Source organism: Protomyctophum parallelum (assembly GCF_964188405.1).
Source record: "Protomyctophum parallelum genome assembly, chromosome: 15".
In the NCBI taxonomy this organism is placed as follows: Eukaryota; Metazoa; Chordata; class Actinopteri; order Myctophiformes; family Myctophidae; genus Protomyctophum; species Protomyctophum parallelum.
Genome location: NC_139710.1, coordinates 9,147,608 through 9,167,899, shown reverse-complemented (window position 1 = coordinate 9,167,899; position 20,292 = coordinate 9,147,608). Strand labels below are relative to the sequence as shown.

The 20,292-nt window shown below is 41.6% G+C and overlaps 1 protein-coding gene across 4 annotated transcripts; it reads right to left on the bottom strand.

Moving 5' to 3' along the window:
• Positions 1 to 79: 79 nt before the first annotated feature.
• On the bottom strand, positions 80 to 20,201 carry ddhd2 (DDHD domain containing 2). 4 transcript variants are annotated; one of them, XM_083784951.1, is made up of 19 exons: positions 20,053 to 20,201; positions 19,354 to 19,524; positions 17,487 to 17,685; positions 16,650 to 16,837; positions 16,315 to 16,404; positions 15,468 to 15,588; positions 15,145 to 15,234; positions 14,854 to 14,995; positions 12,675 to 12,883; positions 11,896 to 11,963; positions 11,664 to 11,789; positions 11,386 to 11,481; positions 11,111 to 11,293; positions 10,320 to 10,475; positions 7,729 to 7,831; positions 7,167 to 7,328; positions 6,872 to 6,970; positions 2,268 to 2,436; positions 80 to 2,120 (listed from the first exon to the last, which is right to left on the bottom strand). In XM_083784951.1, exons 2-19 carry the CDS (start codon positions 19,477 to 19,479, stop codon positions 2,036 to 2,038), a joined length of 2,412 nt encoding a protein of 803 aa, XP_083641077.1. In that variant the 5' UTR covers positions 19,480 to 19,524; positions 20,053 to 20,201; the 3' UTR covers positions 80 to 2,035. The 4 variants fall into 4 exon arrangements, with proteins under 4 accessions (XP_083641077.1, XP_083641076.1, XP_083641079.1 ...); XM_083784950.1 differs by having other exon boundaries at positions 81 to 2,120; positions 16,650 to 16,840; XM_083784953.1 differs by lacking the exon at positions 6,872 to 6,970 and having other exon boundaries at positions 83 to 2,120; positions 20,053 to 20,200.
• Positions 20,202 to 20,292: the final 91 nt, after the last annotated feature.

Genomic DNA, 20,292 nt, shown 5'->3' with positions numbered 1-20,292 from the left:
GGGATTTATTTACAGTATGTGTCAATAATCAATATATTGGGGAGAAAACACAAAAAACAGTATGCTATTAATATTTTATTATGGCACACACAACATGTAACCATACTTATAGTCTCTCTTAATAAAAACAAGAATTTATTTTTGGTTTTTAGACCAATATAGTGGTATGAAGTGCAAAACAGACTGGTGAGAGCCAGTTACTGAGCAGGGCTCAATCATCATCAATGATTACAGAGGCTAGGCTTACAGCTGTGGCCATCTGTCCGATCCATTTAGTATGCGACAGTGATTAGTCATGGAGTTTCAAGGAAAACACTTTAAATGTAAACTGAGAACACTGGAGTAGTAAGAGTAAATTTAAGTATAGATCAAATTTCAAGGAAAAGAAGTGCTGACATTTATCTGCACATCTGAAAAGAATAATTCATTGTGATTACTCACAAATATTACAGAGTATAGGTTGTGGGGCAGTGCCAACGTATAGTATATCATTATGAAACTTTAAAAATACTTTACTCAAGTGGGGAAAGAAGAAACAGATGCATACAATACAGGTGAGGACAAAACAGTAAAGTCTGTGCCCTGGGATTGTGCAAAAATTAAAATTGTGCATATTGGACATCAGTCTGCCAAGTAAATGAGCTTACATCAGGATAGGGAATGTATTACTGCTGAGGTTGAATGTTGGGGTTAGCAGCAGGCAAGCAGAGAGAAGAGAAAGGAGAAGGCTTGGCACACACACCTTGGGGTGTAACTGACCATGTACAGCAGAAATGTACTGCCCACACTCCTATGGGACCGCACTAAGCAGTTCTCCATCAAGCATCATATTTTCCCAACCATCTTCAATTCTGACAGATTTAATCAAAGGACTGCTTTCATCTAGCCAGTATAAACATCTGTCATAAAAGCTTGAATACATAGCCTTCGTTTCAAGCAACTAAAATGCGATAAGAACAAAGGCATGGTTAAGTTTACTTTCCATGTCACTAAGAAAATGGTTAGAACTGGGAAATCAAAGGACAAGTGTCAATTTAAATATTGCACGAGAATTCCATGAGCAGCGACACGTCTTTAGCTGTAAAGCGGCCTATATACTGGCATACAGTATAAACATCAAAATGATGTGTAATGGACAAGATGCAAATATGCATTATCCTTGTGGGAAACAAAATGTATTTTAGTAAAATACAATAACAAAGCCTGATTTATACTTGGCACATACTGAAAATAGCCAATTTACATCCTCACATCATGTCGTGGTGTGACATGTAATGTTGTGAGCTTGTAGATCTATTTTCAGTGTGCCACCGCCATACGACATGGCAAGGTATAAATTAAGCACAACTCTACCTGTTTAGGACAAGGGATATTAAGGATTCTAAGGCAAGGTCAAGCCCTCTAAAATAGCCCTCTTTGACCTTCTGTAGAGAGACTGGTCTAATTTCTAAAGATGGTGTCTTGAAAGGAAGATCAATTCTGGTCAAGAGATCCTTCATCTTACAAGTTAAAAGATGACATCTTCCACAAAGTTGTCCCTTTTCCCCACAAACATAACAGTAGGTATGGCTCTGGATAACCAGTGAGTAAGTATACAGTAGTATATATACTGTAACTGTATGTATGTGATAATTTGTAAGTGAAATTGCACAGTAAAAAAAACGCAACTAAAAAAAGCCTAAACCCCAAAATGAAAATGCTGTTATGAGGCATGCCCACGACAACTAGGTTGATTAGAAACAAAATGCCATCTGTAAGCAGAGCCTTTAAGAAAAAGTTACCTTCCATTGTGAACCTGAACGGTCCTTCGGCGCCTCAAATAGAGGCACTCAAGTGAACAACTCGCCGTGCGAGTTGATATTTCAGAACAAAATCACCTTCCAAAAGCCCCAGGACACTTGGACGACAAAACAGTCTGGGAGAGGATTTTACAGCCCATCAACTATGGCCGAACTTCCTTCATTTGTTTTGCTTTTTTCATTAACTACTGTAGTTCGTCAACTTGTCAATAACAAAGTTTGCGTTCATAGAAATGTTAATACTGTTGTGGCTGCTCAAAGGGAATGCCCAGCTTGTCGTAGATCTCCTTCAGCAGCAATAGCGCTGTGTCTTCAGATTCCCTGGCAGACAAAGATAAGACATTTTCAAAAACAATTAACTAAAATAAAACTAAACAGCAAAATAGATCTGAAAATGTAAAAAGTAGTCCACAACAGAGCACTATTACCCCAGTGACCCCACCCTCATATTCATCATGCGTGACTCACCAATAGCAAAGATGAGACTGGATGGCAAACAGGTATTCATTGAAGCTTTCAATAGGCTTTTCTTGCAGTACGTAGTCAATCCTTCGTCCTCCATTCAACATCCCCACTTTGATATCACACGCCTGTGTTTCCTCTGCAGACATTGGAGATTCTGCCTCTTCATGTACGCCTGAATTGACAGGGGTAAAACAGGGAAAGAATTACGAACAATAATAACCACGTCGCTTTGTGAAAAGGAGGGAATATAGTTCAACCAATGGACAGGGGAGAACTAACACACTGGAGCTACCGTTTTTGTCTTGCATTTTAGATTGAGATACTTACGATATGCTTAATAGGTTTTCTCTTAGTTGTTGCTTTGTACTGTAACATTTATAGGCTGCGTTCAGGATGTATCCATGTTCTGGGACATTTTAATGTGAGCCATTTTTAATTTCCCTAATATTATTTTTCACGTCATACTATTAGCTGCAGCATAGAATACAATTCTCTATTTCTTTCAACCTTCAGGTATAAAATAGGGGTTATTTTTAATGATGTAGATCAGACCATGTTGTATGAGTAGTGGGTACCGTATTTTGTTATAACAAGTGTTAAATGGCTCTATATTCTCCTGGTGACCATTGCTATCTAGTGTTTGTTCAGTAACATGGGTCTTCCCTTCTGTCCAGCACTTTAGTAAACAGATAATACAGTTTCATCCTATCAGGAGGAGGCAATACAGGATACAGGATAAACAAGTGCAATTTGAAGTGGGGGGTGGGGAGGGGGGGAGCAGACAACATAATTGAAACTGGGATGCTATAAAATGTGAGAAATTAGTTCTCTTTCCTGATTGGATAAAATTTGTGTCCCACCTGAAAATGTATTTTCTGTTTATGAAAGAGCTGGAGAGATGTGGAAACCCATGTTACAGAATAAACAGAATATAGAGCAAAACATTTAATAATAATATAATAACAACAATAATACAAAACATTTACAGCATCTTTAACAACTGATAAATATGTGGTAATAAATACAATCACTTGCACAGGTATTTTGTTAGAAGAGTGAGAGCATTGATGTGGCTTATACAGCCATGCACTGCCGTTTTGTTCATAAATCAGTAAGCAATGCCATCTTCTTCAGAACTCTGAATGGCTACTTGTAAATAACCTGTATCTCTTACACTGATGCTACAGGCTTGTATTTCCAGACAGTATTACCATTTCACTCAGCACTGCAGTGTCTTATTTCCACTTACACAGTATTGTGTCATTTACACCATACTGAGAGGGACTGAGACAACTTAGTGTAACTTTGCTGGAGGCAAGTCTGACTAGGTACTTCAACACTACATATTTCATGATCACCATGAAATATGTGGTACTTGGTGAGCCAGATCATTTCTGAGGTGATACTTGGTGTAAAAAGGTTGAGAACCACTGCCTTAGGAGACATGCAAGCCTAGATATGGGAAGAAAACATGTTTTGTTGTTAGTTGGATCCCACAGCCGCAATGTGGATGGTAAACAGATGGAGAAAGAAGAATGGAAACCACAAACAGACAAAGACAATGAGCAATGTAATTGAATTGAAGAACAACAAAGTATGAATAATTTGAAGCGTCAACAGCAGAGGGAAGGGAGAACCAGGAAAAGGTCTAGTAGGGAGTAGTAGTAGTAGTAAGGGGTAGGGAATGAGGAATGAGCATAGAGTAAGATTAGCATAGTATCTATATATACAGTATCTATACTGTACCTTATATAATTTAGCTTAAATCAGTCACACTACCCGAGACAAAATATTCTTAATCGACAATAACCTAGATCTTCTTGTTTGCAATAAACTACATTGGACAGTCAGTGGTCATTTGTCTTCTGTTTCCCAGTCAATGATGACAAATGTATTACAATGTATTATACAAATCAAAGACAGAGGAAACTAGTCAATCAATTAGCTGCAGGATTACAACTCTGAATGAATGCATGGGAAACTGAGTGAGGACAGAGTGGCATTCCAATTCACCACCATTCGTTAGGTTTAGCCGGTACAGGGTTAGTATTGCGGCGAATCGGAATTGTGAAATAGCGGGCTTCGGATAGGATACATGACTTGACCTGGGTTGGTCACATCATATGGGCACCATCGTTAAAGCTCGAACACAACTCTTCTTCCTTCGCAGTCTGAAGAGGTTCAGTCTGGACTCCAAGATGATGTGCAACCTCTACAGGTAAGCCATAGAGGATTCCCTGACTGGCTGCATCATTGCCTGCTACAGAGGATGCTCAAAATATGACCACAAGGTTCTACAGAGAGAGCAAAAGAGTGCATCACCATCACTGAGCTGGGACACCCAGAGGAGCGAGGTGAAGGCCCTGAGGATCAAAGATCCTAGTCACCCCAGCAATGGACGATTCACTTTACTACCGTCTAACAAACGGGAGCATCGTGTTATGATCCAGCAGTTTCTATCCTCAGCTCATAAAATGTCTGACATAAAAACAAATGTTAGATAAACTGTAACAGGACTACAGTTTACATATACAGGTTGTGCAGATTACAATCACATTTTGTATTGCCATTTCTAATATTTATTGCACATTTTCAGTAGTGCAGGGCACTAGAATATTAGAATGTTCTGCCACCAATTCACTTTAATGCCATGACTGCAGCCAAAACATGACTGTTTTCTGTGTGCATCAACTTTTGTAAATATTGGAACACATTTTTATGTCTATAATGCAGTTTATCTGCAGCACATGTATACACCTCCTAATGTTCAGAATGTTACTAGACCGCAGAATTGTTCCTCTCTAAGATCAACTGATGCTTGCATGTCAACGAGTTATGCAAGCATCAGTATAAATATTTAACAGTTAACTGGAGGGGATCCAAGTCAACTATCCTCAGCCCCCGTTTACATTTAGCAGACAAGTCTGCCCTTGCATCAGTAGAGAACAGGTCCCTAACAAACTGAATCACGTCTGTGAGTGATTATGAATACAGTTGGACAGTGTTTAGATATTGATAATTTAATTTGGACTCGAATCAGTGTTAAAGATGCAATTTATTTTGAGAAGTGTTTCCAGCATGTCTATAGCAGTTTTATAATTTCTTTAGTTCCAAATAAATCCACTTAAGTGCTTTCTCTCTATTTAAAATGGACAGCTTTCATTTATTTTAGTTGACACAGTAAACGCACCAATACATAGAAATGCACAAATTACTTGTTAAACATTACATTTATTTAAGATAGCTAGTGAATGAGGCTAGTTTTGTGGTGCCAAATAATAGCATCTTGATTAGGTAAAGTTATGTGGCGGTATCATTTACAGTAATAGCCCGCACAGCAAGCGGCTTTACAAGAAACAGGTGAACATAATGAACATGGGATGGACACACAATGCCAGATTACTTTTGCACATTACATTTAATTATATATTTGTAATTAATGGTCATAATTCTCTCCCTCATGTAAAGTGACTTTGAGTACCTAGAAAAGTGCTATATAAATCTGAGAGATTATTGTTTATTAGAATTAATCAGATGCCCTCTTCAAATTGTTACAGTATACAGAAAGATGTGGCCCACATGCTACCAACTGAAGCGCCGGAAGTGGGGGGTGCAATAGTAGGTCAAAGTTTTTTTTTTTAACGTAAATGTACTCAGGAGACGCACAGTAACATCAGTAAACTTTACAAGGACAAAGATTTGACCAAGAGGGGATGAGAGTAGATGTCAGAGAGAAGCCACACTCATTGTTGTTGCTAATAAAGGTCCAGGTCATGATGTTGCATCAGCAGGTTTTCCAGTGCCTGCACAAATCCTGGTTTCTATTATGGTTTAAATCATCTGATCCGGTGTAGAGCCCACCTACTGTATCCAATAATGTAATAACAGCAACACATTCATGCATACACAGACCATTTCCTTCTCCGCTATAGACCGCCGGATAAGCAAACTGCAAAGTGAACTGATGCCAGTCTAGCTGTTGCCGACATTGCAACTGACTTTAGTTGGCGACTTGGTCAGGTACACAACATTCAGCAGCCTCCACCCAGAAGGTTGCCCAGATTTCTGACAACATTGCATGCACAAAGAGGTTTGTTTATCTTGTGCCTGGCTGCCTTGTCCAGAAAGAAGATCATTCTACAGCTTACAATTTAACCCCTTGCTGCAAAGCACTATGAGTCAGAGGCTGACACACATCTTGCTGTAATGCATGTGTAAAGTAACATCCTGGATAGACTGGGTAGCATACCATGTACCTTTCATTAGCAACACACATGGCTACATTTGTTGCATTATAATTTCAGGCAAGACAGCTTTATTTAAAACTGCCGCTGTGCAGTTAATGTCTATGGCTAGCATGGGCTTGTTGTTGTGCCGTGCAGTTTTGGTTGTTAGTGTATTAGCTTATTCTGCACATAGCTTTATTGTGAACAGTACACCTACTACAGTATATGCTAAGTATATACAAAACCTCCAGTAAGCTCAGAAGAGAGTTCTCTGCATACAGAAGAATGGACTCAAGTAGTTGATAACAACACTAACCAACAATGGGCTACAAAGTGTTCATACACTCAAGTCATTGTAGCCATGTACTTCCACTGGCTTACCTTGGAAGTAATGCATATGAAGGGCCTTGGGCCACTCACGCATTTGAGTCCAAAAATCATCCCTTTTCTCGTCCCTGTTAGCAGAAGCAGCGCCTACCACTGAGGGTGAGGTTAAAGCGGAGAGGGAATGGGCAACATGCAGGGAGGGAAGAGTTTAGGAAGAGACAAGATTAGATGTACATTGGCAAGACACAGGCACAACATACATCCAAACACCCCTACCATCTCACACACACACACACACACACACACACACACACACACACAAGTACAGTTAGGGATGCTAGCTTTATACCAGGTGTCCCTTGTAGGTTTTCTTCTGTTGTGGTTTCCCCCTCCTCTACTGGGGGCAGTGCAGCCACGGGTAGTCTGGAAAAAGACTGCCACGCAGTCCTTAACGATCCCCAAACATTGTTCTTCAGGTCCATACCCATACGAGTCAAACTGTCCTTCAGTTCTACGGGACGGAGATAGAGATGTTATTGTTGAATTTGACTAGAAGGAATATGAGCACAACTTCAGTCACTCATTAACTATAGGTGCTCAGACTGTTTCTTTGCCATGCTGCCTGTCTGTTAAAACAAAATAAGAAGTGCTTGAATGGACAGAATGTGAGTGCTGGCTATCATTCTCTACATTGTTGAATTTGACTTGGGGCCATATTTTGCGTGTCTTAAGTACCAGGTATTATGACTTACGGTGTGGCCAATGCTGTTTGGCCACTCAAAATAGCAAAACAGCATTGGCCATGCCTCCAGGTCTTACGTTAAGTCATAAGACCTGGGTACTTAAGACACGCAAAATAGGGCCCTGATGTCAACTTGCCAAGAGAAGCCAACAGAAACAGGGAGACATACCCAGGTGCATCCTCTTGCGCCCCTTGTGGTGAGGAATGAGCATGGGCTCAAGGTCGCCCTCTGAAACCATCATGGGTTCTAAGCGGTATGCTACTGGGTCATACTAGAGGGTAGGGAGATAAAGCAAAACAACACATTTAATTATCAAAGTATTAAAAGAACACTTTCATAAACTTTCTGTTGCTGCTGCTACAGCTGCTGATGATACGTTTGTTTCCTGTGGTGCATGCTTAACACTCTGAACACACTGAACTTTTACTGTTACTACAGGGGTACAGGCTTTAGTTCTGATCCGAGTCATTAGACCGACAAGCTACGTCAAACCCTAACCTAACCATAACCGCAAGCACGGGAGCAGCGCATGTTCTACCGTTGTTCCTGCATGTCGGACTAATGCGCCATCGGATTTACCATCGGATCGGAGGTAGTATGATCTCAAAAGAACTGCAAGGCAGTGAAACTGAGTTCATGGTAGTAAATTGCACATGTAAACACTGCACTTGTAAAAACGTCAAACAAAAAGCTGATGTAGTCCTTTACGAGACTTTTCCCTGCTCTTAAAACTCTTTTAGTGCCACAGTCAGTCAGCCATCTTTCTTTCTGGTGCCAGTTTTTCATACCGATATAATAATCTTTGAAGACCCACAGAATATGTTGTGCTATACCAAAATATGATGCCACATATCTCAAATGAAAGATCTACTACTCTACTTTGCCCAGAAAAAAGAAGTGAGTAGTTTGCTTTTATCGTTCTGAAGTTATTGGCCGTTGAATAAAGTTTGGTTTCATAAAAACGGCCATCTTGGAAACAAACAGCTGAGAAAACTGCGTTTTAGTATGAGGTACTTTCTCACTCAGAATTCTCACTAAAGACTTTTATTTTTGATTTCAGTGATATCACACAGTACTTGTTCTCAAAAAAAAGGGAAAAAAAAGAAATGAATAAAAAAAGTGCTTTTTTTTTAATGAAAAAAAAAAAAAAAAAAAGCTAGGAAAAAATAAACATGCAAAAAAAAAGAAAATAAATAAATAACGGGGCCCCCCTAATTTCCAATCCGGCCCTGGAAAATACAGGGGCCCCCTGGCCCCAGGCCCATGCCTAGGGGGGCCAAGTACCCAATCTGGCCCTGGAAAAAAAATATCGTTTTGAGAGAGTTTGTGCACCACCCTGTGGTACCAACTGGCACTGCATACTGACTGTTACAACACGCATGCACACGCACGCACGCACGCACGCACGCGCGCATGCACGAACAACACGTGTGGGGGACGTTGGGAATGAATGTGCTATCGATCGGGAGGCACAATAATGGATTGGATTATATACTTTTCTTCCTTTTTTTTACTAATTCATGGAATACTGGTACCTACCAGTTCACACAGGTAGGTGAACTGGTGTGAAGTGAACTATATGTGTGTATCTCTGTTTGATGGATGGTGTTTTGTTTTTCGATAAGACTTGGATCCATGTTTGACTAGAAGGTTTCAAATTACACCCTCAAATTACCCTCTCACACGTCACACACACACACACACACGGGGGAGAAAACTTGTGTTGTTTCTGCTTGAGTTTCGATCAAGATTACCGAGCCGCCGTCCCCGGGTGGGGGTCCGCGGGGGTCCCCGGCTGTATCTTTACTTATATTTACTTCCCCTGTCCACAGCCCTCTATCAAATTTAGTTTGTTATAGTTTTATTGGGAAGAAACGGCAGCGATTTCGTTTCAATTTACCCCCCCCCCCCCCCACACACACACACACATAGCCTGGTTAATAAACCAGACCGATTCAGCCGTTGGCAAAAAGAAAATTGCCTGCCGGCGTATTACGGTCTGGAGAGGCTCAATTGTACGCCCATTTCCTACACCAGAGAAATGGGGCGGGCAATCGGGACACGGTATGCAATATGGGCGGGCTTTGGTACAGTGACTTTCAATGCTTGAGACCTTTGACTGACAGTAGCTCTGACCAATTGCGTCAAAGAGAAAATGTTTCAACCCGCCCCCCTGGAAATGAAATCCAAGCTGAGCCTCCCCAGACTAATATCCCGCGGTCCGTGCGATATTAGTCTGGTTTATTAACCAGGCAAACACACACACACACACGGGGGGGGGGGGGGGGGGGGGGGGGTCTTCCATGTTTGGGAAGAAGGTGTGTGTGTGTGTGTGTGTGTGTGTGTGCGCGACGGGGAGCATACTCTCGCTAATCGTTCTCTTCATTTCGAGCGATGCCAAAGTAAGTATGCTCCCCGTCGCACACACACACACACACACCTTCTTCCCAAAAATGGAAGACACACCCCCCCCCGTGTGTGTGTGTGTGTGTGTGTGTGTGTGTGTGTGTGTGTTTGTGTGTGCGTGTAGGGTTTTTGTATGCTTTCAGCCCTTTTAATAAGCTCTCTTGCCCCCTTCTCTATGAACACAGGGATTAATTCTGAACGTTCTATGTGTGAACTCCCACTTCAGATGATTGGTTACCTACCAATATACTGTAGCAAGGTGAAGCTTGTTCAGACTTGCACTAATTGCCAATGTTGCTAGTGCCAAAAACTTACTAATGTGAGCATTAGAAAGGGAGACTGTATCTACTCACAGGGTGGTAGATGTTATAGAAGCTCTTGCACGTGGGGAAGGTGTAATTGGGATCGATGCGTTTAAGTCCACGGACGGTCAGGAACATTCCGATGGGAGAGCCAAATGCGAAAAAGCTCTGAGGATGGAACGCCAGCTGTGGGTAGTTAATGGACACCTGGGGAAATGAATGTGCTCTCATAAATTTCATAAAATATTGATCTGATTTCTAAACGTAGAGCACATATAAATCTACAAAACTAAATGTATTAGAAGTTATTGACAGTATGGAAAAATTGAAAATACATAATGATGGTTCAGGACCATGAACAAACAAGTATCACTCTCAACATCAACAGACAAGGGAGGGGAGAGCAGGGAACAACTATACGTATGGGACAGGATGCACACAGACATTGATTTTGGCACTGGGTTTGTAGGCCTCCACAGCACAATGGATATAGCCACAATGCCAATATTGCTTTTTTTCTCTCCTTACAGTGTGATGTAGCCACTATAAGCATTTGGCTCAAATTACAAAATATTATTCTAGAAGCCAGTCTTCTCTGAACTGACTAAGTGTAATGTAAAATTTATATAAGGGAAAATATGAGAGCTATAACTACAGCAGGGACCCATTTCAGGATCATGGGGACACAGTGTGAGACAAACCTGTCCCTTGGCTATGTCTCCATTGGTCTGTCCAGGCAAGCAAAGAGGGGGGAGAGAATCAGGAAGGTGACATCACAGCCTTCATATACTTTTACTACCAGGCATAAACAAGTGTGTTGCAGCGTGCGCATGCTACAGTACCTGTCCAATTCCCACGTTAAAATATTCGTAGTCCACAGCGCTGGTGATGGACTGGGCCCTGTGGAAGTATGACTCCCGCCCCGTCTCTCCAAATGACTGGTTATCGTGGTGATCAACTGGTGAGGGATCCTGAGGTTGTGCTTGCAGCCCTGGAGCCAGAAGCACGGTTGCTGGCTTACAATCCTACTTGGAAATAATAAAGATGGACAGATTTAGGGTCTCTCGACGCTGTAAAACATCATAACGCTTTTTCTGAGTTTCAGAGTGTGTCTGACCTCTTGAGCACGTTTCCTCCTGACATAGTTCAGGATCTTCTTGCGTGGTCCGAGAGGGATTCCTATATCTTTAAGGTCACTCTCCTGACATAGAACCTTTAAAATAACAAAGAAATAGATATGCAACTCCGTATGTCAATTTATCTTGTACTGTTTTGTGTGTGTACTGTATGCATGTATGTATGTATACTGTATGTCTTTGTTATCTTTGTGAGAAACAACAGTACGTACGTACGTACATACGTACGTGTGTGCATGCATGCGCATGTGTGTGTTACCAGTGATTCCAAATCTAGATTCTCTCTTTGCAGTGTAACCAGGTGCTCCTGTAAGCCCAGTCTGAGCATAGCCTGCTCCATGGCATCACAGGCCAAAGGGCAGGGCTCATCAGCTGCAGCTGCTTTCTGAAAAACAGAGCATGACAGATAACCAACTGCACAGACTTCCTCAATCATTAGAACTCCATTATTCAATCGGAACCTTAATCTGCCATTATGAATACTCCACTACCTCCTCCCTGACCGTCTCGCCTGCTGTAGTTCTCTGATTGGTGAGCAGGTCAAACAGGATCAGTGAACCTGATGACAACGGAGGAAAGGTTGAAGCTCATCATTCAAAGGTTTCTCTCTAGGACAAATAAAGAGGATAGAGCACGGAGGTGCGGCCCGGTCTCCTGCGGGAGGTTTGCACATGCTCAGTGTAAACAGGAACTGCGATGGAGTGTTCCAGCAGAGGTGCTAGATAGAAAGCTCATAACTTGTGTTATAAATAATGAGATCCAGAAGAGTTGAGAATTAAACATCAGTCACCCTTCCCTTTTCAAATGTTTTATATCATCCACAGCACTTGAATGAACAGTATCCATGTTCCTTTGTCATTTCACAAAAATAAAAGTTTGACACAGGTACTAAAGAACATGGAAAATCCACAAAAGAAAATATACAAAAACATTAACATTTAGTAAATGTACTTGTACTTTATCTTTCAGTTTGTTATACACAACATTTTTTCCAGTTATGAAATTGATATAAACTAAATCAACTTTGTACTATTCTCTTTTTTTTATATCCTTTTTATTATTTCAGTTCAGGGTCAGCAACTCTCATGCACCTCTAGCACCTCTGCTGGAACACTCCATCATCGCAGTTCCTGTTTACACTGCACATGTGCAAACCTCCCGCAGGAGCCCTGGCCACACCTCCGTGCTCTATCCTCTTTATTTTTCCTAGGTTTCTCTTGGTTAAATTGATAATCTTTCATTGGTGTGTGCGTGTGTGTATGCTGCATACCCAGACTATGGCCGACTACAGAAACCTCCCCCGTGAACTTGGGGTGTCTCTGTCTGAAGAGTGTGTGCAGCTTGTTGACCTCCGAGGCCACTGTGTCCACTATGGTCTGACAGTAGGTGGGGCTGTTGTAGAAGAACAGGTCTAGTAGAGTATCGTTGGTGAAATGCCTCAGTCTGCTGATGCTGGGCAGAGTGATTCTCTGGATGTCCCTATGTTAAGGAGAGGAAAAGAGTTTGAGAATTATAGATACAGCAACAGGGGGAGTGCATGTTTCAGTCATTTTTGAGACATTTTAATAAAGAATTAAATAGAAAAGTTAGTTGAAAATGAGAGACAATACAACAACAACAAGTTTATTACAAGGTGGATTTCAAACTAGGGATTCAGTGTATCGAGAAGAGTATTTTGATTAAACTCAAAGACTCCATTAAGACTTAAGCACTAAAACCAACTGCATTTAAGACTTTTCAGTCCCAGATATTAGATTAGAAAACACAATTAAAAACATCATAAAGCTTCATTCACACCAAAGAAGCTAGCTTCTGCTTTAGCTTTGTGGTCCCACAACGCTTTTGCGTTTTGAAGCTTGGAATGAACAGCTTTCTTTTTTTTGCGTTTTTTTTTTTCTCCCCAAAACTTAACTTTCACGCAGCTTTTAAAAGCTGAAGCTTTTAAAAGCTGCGTGTAGCCAATCAGAGCACAGCGTGGTTTGAGGAGGCGGAGTTGAGATAATTTCACAAAACCATTTGCCTCTCCGAAAGCTGTGCGGGCTGATTCTCCGAATTAAAAAATAATGGGCTGTATATGAAATATGAATGGATATTTGGCAAGACCATAGCTTATTTATCGATAGAAATGAAAGTTTATATGAGAAACAAGTTGTCGAAGCGGTGAAAACAGGTTGTGTTCCGTGTTCCCAGTGGATTGTCACGATTTCTGGGTAGAAGTGATCCTGCATTCACCCCCCCCCCCCGGTTCTCATCGAAGCTATTGATGCGGACTACTGACCAGTCCAGAACGCTATCCGTCGCTGATGCTGATTGTGGACTAAACAGTGCACACACACACACGGTTGATAAATTAGCAGATATAGATAGATAGACAAACAACCAACAATATAGTTCCAAACGGTTCTTGTGTCGGAGTTTTCCCCGAGAAGAGGGGAGAAGCAGCCCGGGCTGCTTCTCCCCTCTTCTCGGGGCACATGAGCGCTGAAAGGCGGCCACATGAGCGCTGAGAGGCCGCGCTGCGCTCATGTGCCGGTCGTCGTGTGTGTGTGTGACGTGTGTGTGTGTGTGAGAGAGAGAGAGCTATATAATGGCCCATATATATATATATATGCCATATACCGTATATACTGGCCTATTAACTATTAATGTTAAGTAAACGATATCTCTCTCTCACTCATGCGCACCCCCCCCCCCCCCCCCCACACACACACACACACACTGGACTCCGTTCCGGTGATATTGATTATTTATTAAGTAATTACAGTATGCCTAGCCTTCTAGTTGGCACAATGTTTCCCCCTACCGTAGGTGACAGACAGACAGCGCCGAGATAGGGATAGAAAAACAGATCTTTTGGGACTGAATGTCCGGAAACCGCACGTAAACATAAGCTGTTTTAATTGCTTTTATGACATGCGGGATATATACAATTGTATTTCTACGGTATGCTCTTGCTAAATCAACATTAACATTACATAATGCCTGGAGGGTTTCGCTCTTGGCCTGGGGGAGAGGAGAGCGGAGTGGGGGGGGGGGGGGGACATGAGCACTGAAGACGGGGGGATTGAGATCCGCTCCGTTGACCAAGATTATATTATTTATTCACCGATAAATAGGTTATTTATGATGTAACTAAATATATAATTATTTATTATTATTTTACATTTTAGACTTTCAAATGCGCAATCTGCTAAAAAACTGCCTGTGTGTTCTTCCTCGTCTCAAGGCCAGTCCAGGCAGGTTGAGTGACAGGTACCTTGTACACGCCCACTTTCTCAAAAGAAAAGCTGCGTGGAAATGAGTTTTGCTTTTTTTTTTTTTTCAGCTTTTTTTGGTCTGAACGGGGCTTAAGACTCTTTTCAGGATCTGCTGGCACTGAATGAACACAAGCTACAATAAAGCACTGAACTTTACAGTTCTCTTCAGTACGTAAGTTAGTGTGTCCTTACTCGTCCACACCAGTGGCATCTCCATGCAGAGCACTGTGCCAGTTGACCGGTAGAAACTCCACTCTGCCCACCTTGCCCTCCAGCTGGCCACGCTTGTAATGAGAGGCCAGTAGAGACAGAGATGCACTCCTGAAGTCATTCACTGGAAAAGAGGGGGAAACAGAGAACAGTTTTCCTAAAGTAAACACACAGTCCCTCCTACATGTCCCCATCATGTGCACAAACTAAACTAAAACACACACAGTCCCACCCACATGTCCCCATCATGTGCACAAACAAACACTCACTCACCACACTGTATGATGGATCTGAACCGAAGGTCACATGCAGGACCGATTCCATGGACCATGAAGACAAGATGGTCTATCTGGTCTGGCTCACCTTAAGAAAAGGAGAGTGGGAGTTTAGCCTCTGGCTGATCTGGTGTATGTTGAAGAACAGTCAAATGTTGACCATAATTCAATGGTGGCCATTTAGCTCTCACATAAGAATTGTACAAGTACAACACATCAGTGAGTGACAACATGATGGTTGGGTATTCCACTTTGTCAATGTAGTAATGTACATTACAATTTGTATTTGTCCACCAAACTAAAAATATTACACACACACACCTTCTGGTATTTCCACGGAGATGTTGTCCACTCCCCTCTTGACAGTTCGAGGGCGTGTCTGCTCAGAGGGGGAGTGGACCCACTCATCCTGTAACCCCAGTGGTTGATACTGCATTATCAGCTGACATTATGGAGAAAATATAGAAAACAAATTAATAAATAGTGTGATACATTATGTACAGGTATGTCTAGTTATATATCTTGAAAATTGTTATAATTATCTCTGCCAGGTGGAGAGTATGTTTTTGTATCAGTATGTGTCAGCGATTCCTTGACTATTTTCACTAACTACTATACAGATCAGCGGCACCAATCCATCAACAACTATGCAATTCTGCTGCATTCATAAACATCCACCAACCCTCCAAGCTATGGGATAAGTGTCTGTGAGGCTATGGAGTGGAACTAGCCAATCGGTGCAAGCTGTCCGTCCATCTAGCACTGTACATCATTGTGTTACAATTCCTCAGAGAGACAGACAGGCACACGGACATTGCATCAACTATGCATGTGCATGTCTAGCACGCACACACAGACACCTATTATATGTGCTAGTACGAGCACAGCATGCATATTACAATTCTGACAATTAAACCGGTAATGCATTTCACTTGTTTAAAATGTTCTTATTAACTTGCTTTTGCTATTTCATAGTCATCTCAACCTATCTTTCTGATGCATAGCACATTCACTCCTATTTTTTTTTGTGGGGGCTATTTTCTTTTCTCCCGCCATTATGAATTGTAATTCTTATTTGTAGCATCTGTAACAAAAGCAATGTCCTGTGGTTTTAGTTCCATCTCAAACTGAATACAGGTTATTGCGCTAATTTGTGAACAGCTCTAACCTTGGGATTGTGCAGGATGACCGTCTCTCCTGTGGGGAAGTCCAGCTTCCTCTTCCACTCATCCAGAGTCACAGCTATCATATAGGCATCCTGAAAGACCAGAATACCAATATTAATAAGGTTTACTTGTCAACCACCTTTTACACTTGCTCAAAATGCTACTGGATACAGGAGTAAATGAAGATGAGAAGAGGGACCACGGTGTGGTGTGGAATAGAGAGACTGTATGATTGGGGGTCAACAAAGAAGAGAGAGAGGACAGCATTGCTGGTGAAGTGGGAAGAAATGGGACAGTGGGAAGATGCAGGTTATGCTATGGTGTCAGATTGAGGTACCTCCAGACTGGTACTGAAGTCTTCCGTGTAGGGTATAAACCTGGTGTCCTTGTCTCCTTTGTAGAACCAGGTGCAGCGACGTACCTCAGTGGGAGCTTGCTCCCAGTACACTGCGTGGCATGTCCTCTCCTTGACGTGCACATCATATCGCTCTCCCTCCACAGCAACCACCACATCCTCTTTCTCTCCTACTACACAAGTGAATAAATTAGAAATTAGGCATACAAATGGATAATATGGGGCATCAACGATGCTGGTATCATTTAATAATATATAAATATATATCAGGAAACTGATATTGATGAAACCTACATTTGAGACTCTTGTACTTGAAAGGTTATATTAGCATCTGGATCTGGTCTAGCTTATCTGGTCTAGCATTGATCGTAGGACACAGCCAAGTGCCCCATTGGGCAGGGGGCCAGTGTTGGCAACAGGCCGGGCAGTTGTGATATCTCACCTTCCGGCTTCTGTTTATAGCTCTCTCTCTCTCTCTGAATAGTTTGTGATACTATTTTAGATATATTTATTACAAATTTCAAAATGCCTCACTTATTTTCTGGTTCAATGGGGTGTCTATGAAGGACAAGAATAGCCTAAATGGTATTGTGAAAGTCTGCTCCGAGATAATCTGAGCCAGTTTAGAGCCTTGTGCTCCTTTGGGAGAACCAGCCCAGAAAGCAACATGAAGAATTATTAGCCAACCTTACCATTGTTCTATCCAGTGAATTCAGTGAAATTTGAATCTGAATCTTTAAAATGTTCTATTTTTTTTTCTCGCATCAATTTCCTGTTCTTAGTTAGACACACACACACATATATATGAAAGACACTTACCCGTGGTGTAAGCATTCTCTAGTTTCTCAGAATCCTCTCTACTGAACGGATGCCAGAGTGTGCTGTTGTCAGTCAGTCGACAGTAAAACCAATGAGGTTGTACTTCTTGATAAGGGGGTGGGACCGACTCCATGTCCAGCATCTCGAAGGAGGAAGTGGATGAAGGGGTGGCCTCATCCAGTACTGGTGACAGTGACACCTGAGGAAATGTGATCTCAGTCAAAATCTATATGAACACCTGCATCCTCAAGGCTCTCACTGTTACTTCTTCATTGCAGCGTTCAGGAATAAGGAATTGCATCTGACTGAGCAGGGTTTCCTACTTTCCTTCTAGTCAGCTGCTTCTATCACAAAACCTGAAACCACTGGACAGAAGCAATGAGCAGCAGCTATGGGCAGGCGTCAGACCTTCCCTTGGTCCGACGCATAAAGACCCGCTTTGTCCGCCTCACAGAGCCATGTCCTCTCCTCTTTCCACACCTGACTCAGCTGCAGCTCGTAAACAAACGAATTGACAGACACAGGATATCACACATTCAAACACAAGGCTATCATTCGCTGTATCATATGGCCAATAGAAACCAGGCTACATTAGCATGTGTCTCTAGTTAATAAACAGCCTACTGTCTTCTTTTGCTGTTCTACTTGGCCTTGTACGTTGGTTTCAAAAAGTGAGAAGCTGCCACTGACTGCCACAGTAAAACACAGTCCCTGCCGTTTCTTATTATATTATACATTCCATATTCCACATTGTCCATAAAGTGAAATATTTCAAACTTCTTTCCTTTTTTTATCCTGATGATGATTACAGCATACAGAAATGTCGACCATCTGAAAAGTATGTTAATTTATGCAACTCAGTATTTGATACTGTCAAGAGGAAGATGGGAGACACCAGACCAAACAATACAGATAAAGGCTGCTATCAAAGCAAACCTGGTCTTCCATAACACAGGCTAATCACCTCCATGCCATGCCACATTGATGACGTAATTTGTTCAAAAGTAGCCCAGACCAAGTATTGAGTGCATAAATTAACATACATGGTTGACATTTCTGTATTATATATTTAATATTATTAATAATTAATTATTATTAAAATATTTACTTTATGCGCAATGAATCAGAATATCTGAAACTTTTGAATTACCTGTATATTACGCAATAAAATGAACTTTTCCACAATATATATATATATATATTTTTAAGTGTAGATGGCTAGCTCAGACTTTAATTTTGATTTTGTACCTTTATTACATTTTGGACGTTACATTATATTCTTAATTGTATCTAGGGATCAATAAAGGACATTTGTGCGTACATCTCAGTTTAATCAACAATTAATGAGATTTAAGGAAGCACAGCTTCAAATATAATAGAATTGAATATCAGAAAAGGTCATAATCTGGAATGGAATACCTTTTCTGATAACTACATCAGATATGTAATGCTAGTAAAGCTATTATGCATACTGTAAATCGCTCTGGATTAAGAGTGTCTGCTAAATGCCTAAATTGTAAATTGTAAAAGTAGCACCACCCTATCCTGTACAGCACGATGGCAGTGGACTTTACCTGCATGATAACGTTTCCAAGAACGTGTCACCCCTTCCACCCAAACTCAGTTTACATGGCTTCTGCACTAAAGCGTTGTGAAAGCCATACGTGTGTACGTGCCAACTATAGCTCAGACCTAACATGTTTATTGCCCTTCCTTGTGTCCTCTGACCTAGTTCTTGTGCCACACATGGAATACCACCAGGACAATGCAAATACAGTACAAGCTCTATCTATGTTTGCATGTGCATATACAGTATAAGCATACACAGATGACAACAAACACACTGTAATGGACACAAACAAATCACCTTTTCCCCATTTGTACTTCCTCCAATGGGTTTCTTTGTGGGGCTGTCAGACAGGTCCTGGACGTTGATGGTAGGGGCAGCCTGAGAGCGAACCCCCTCTTCCACAGGGTTCTGTGAGTGTGACATCACCCTAACCACAACCCTCACAGGCTTGAAGGGTCCCACTCAAAGCTGTTAGTGAAGAGGCAACAACACAATGTACAAGACACGAAGAAAGCCATACATATTATTATACCACGAAGACGAAGTTAAAGTAGAAACGGAATAGCAACTAACGACGATTTAATTTGGTATCATTTGGGCATTTACGTTCACGCGCTAATATATAATTAGACTGACACCTGACACAGTATACAAGCAGATTAACTAGAGCTAATCCCACTCAGTTCTCAGAAAACTGTAACGCCTGATGGCTTGAAGCCCACGCATTAATGTAATATTAGTGGTTGGAGTCAAGAGACAGACATACATTTTAACATTTATACGATTACATACTGTACATACATACGGGCTCTTATGAAAACATATAACCTTGACATTCCCATGACTCGACTCGACTGTCTTCACTTTAGCATGAACACTCTCACTCAGGTCACCAAAACCGAACAAGAACACGACAATTAATTTGACTCAAAAAAATCGTGGCTAACGATTAGCACAGTTAGCTAACAGTTGTGTAGCTGGCTGAACAACACTCACTTCTCACTTTTCACGTCCAGGTGTTTATTGGCGTTACCAACGCGACTCGCGGCCGGCCGTTACGTTAACATAACGAACCACCACCGTAACATATACATTTGTATACTGACTGAGCAACGTTTGCTCTCTCTCTCTCTCTCTCCAGCAGCAGCAGCTGGGCTAGCAAAGGAGGAGCCGAGGAGGAGGATATCCATATCCACCTGAAGCCTCCAAGCCAGCGAAAATCGCCGACCTACAAGC

Coding starts and splice junctions, on each gene's coding strand:
- ddhd2 (XM_083784950.1), bottom strand. CDS start 19,479: ATGTCACACTCACAGAACCCTGTGGAAGAGGGGGTTCGCTCTCAGGCT. Junction 16,841..17,486: donor AGAGAATGCTTACACCACGG/GTAAGTGTCTTT, acceptor TCACTTGTGTAG/TAGGAGAGAAAGAGGATGTG. Junction 7,329..7,728: donor GCGCAAGAGGATGCACCTGG/GTATGTCTCCCT, acceptor TCCGTCCCGTAG/AACTGAAGGACAGTTTGACT.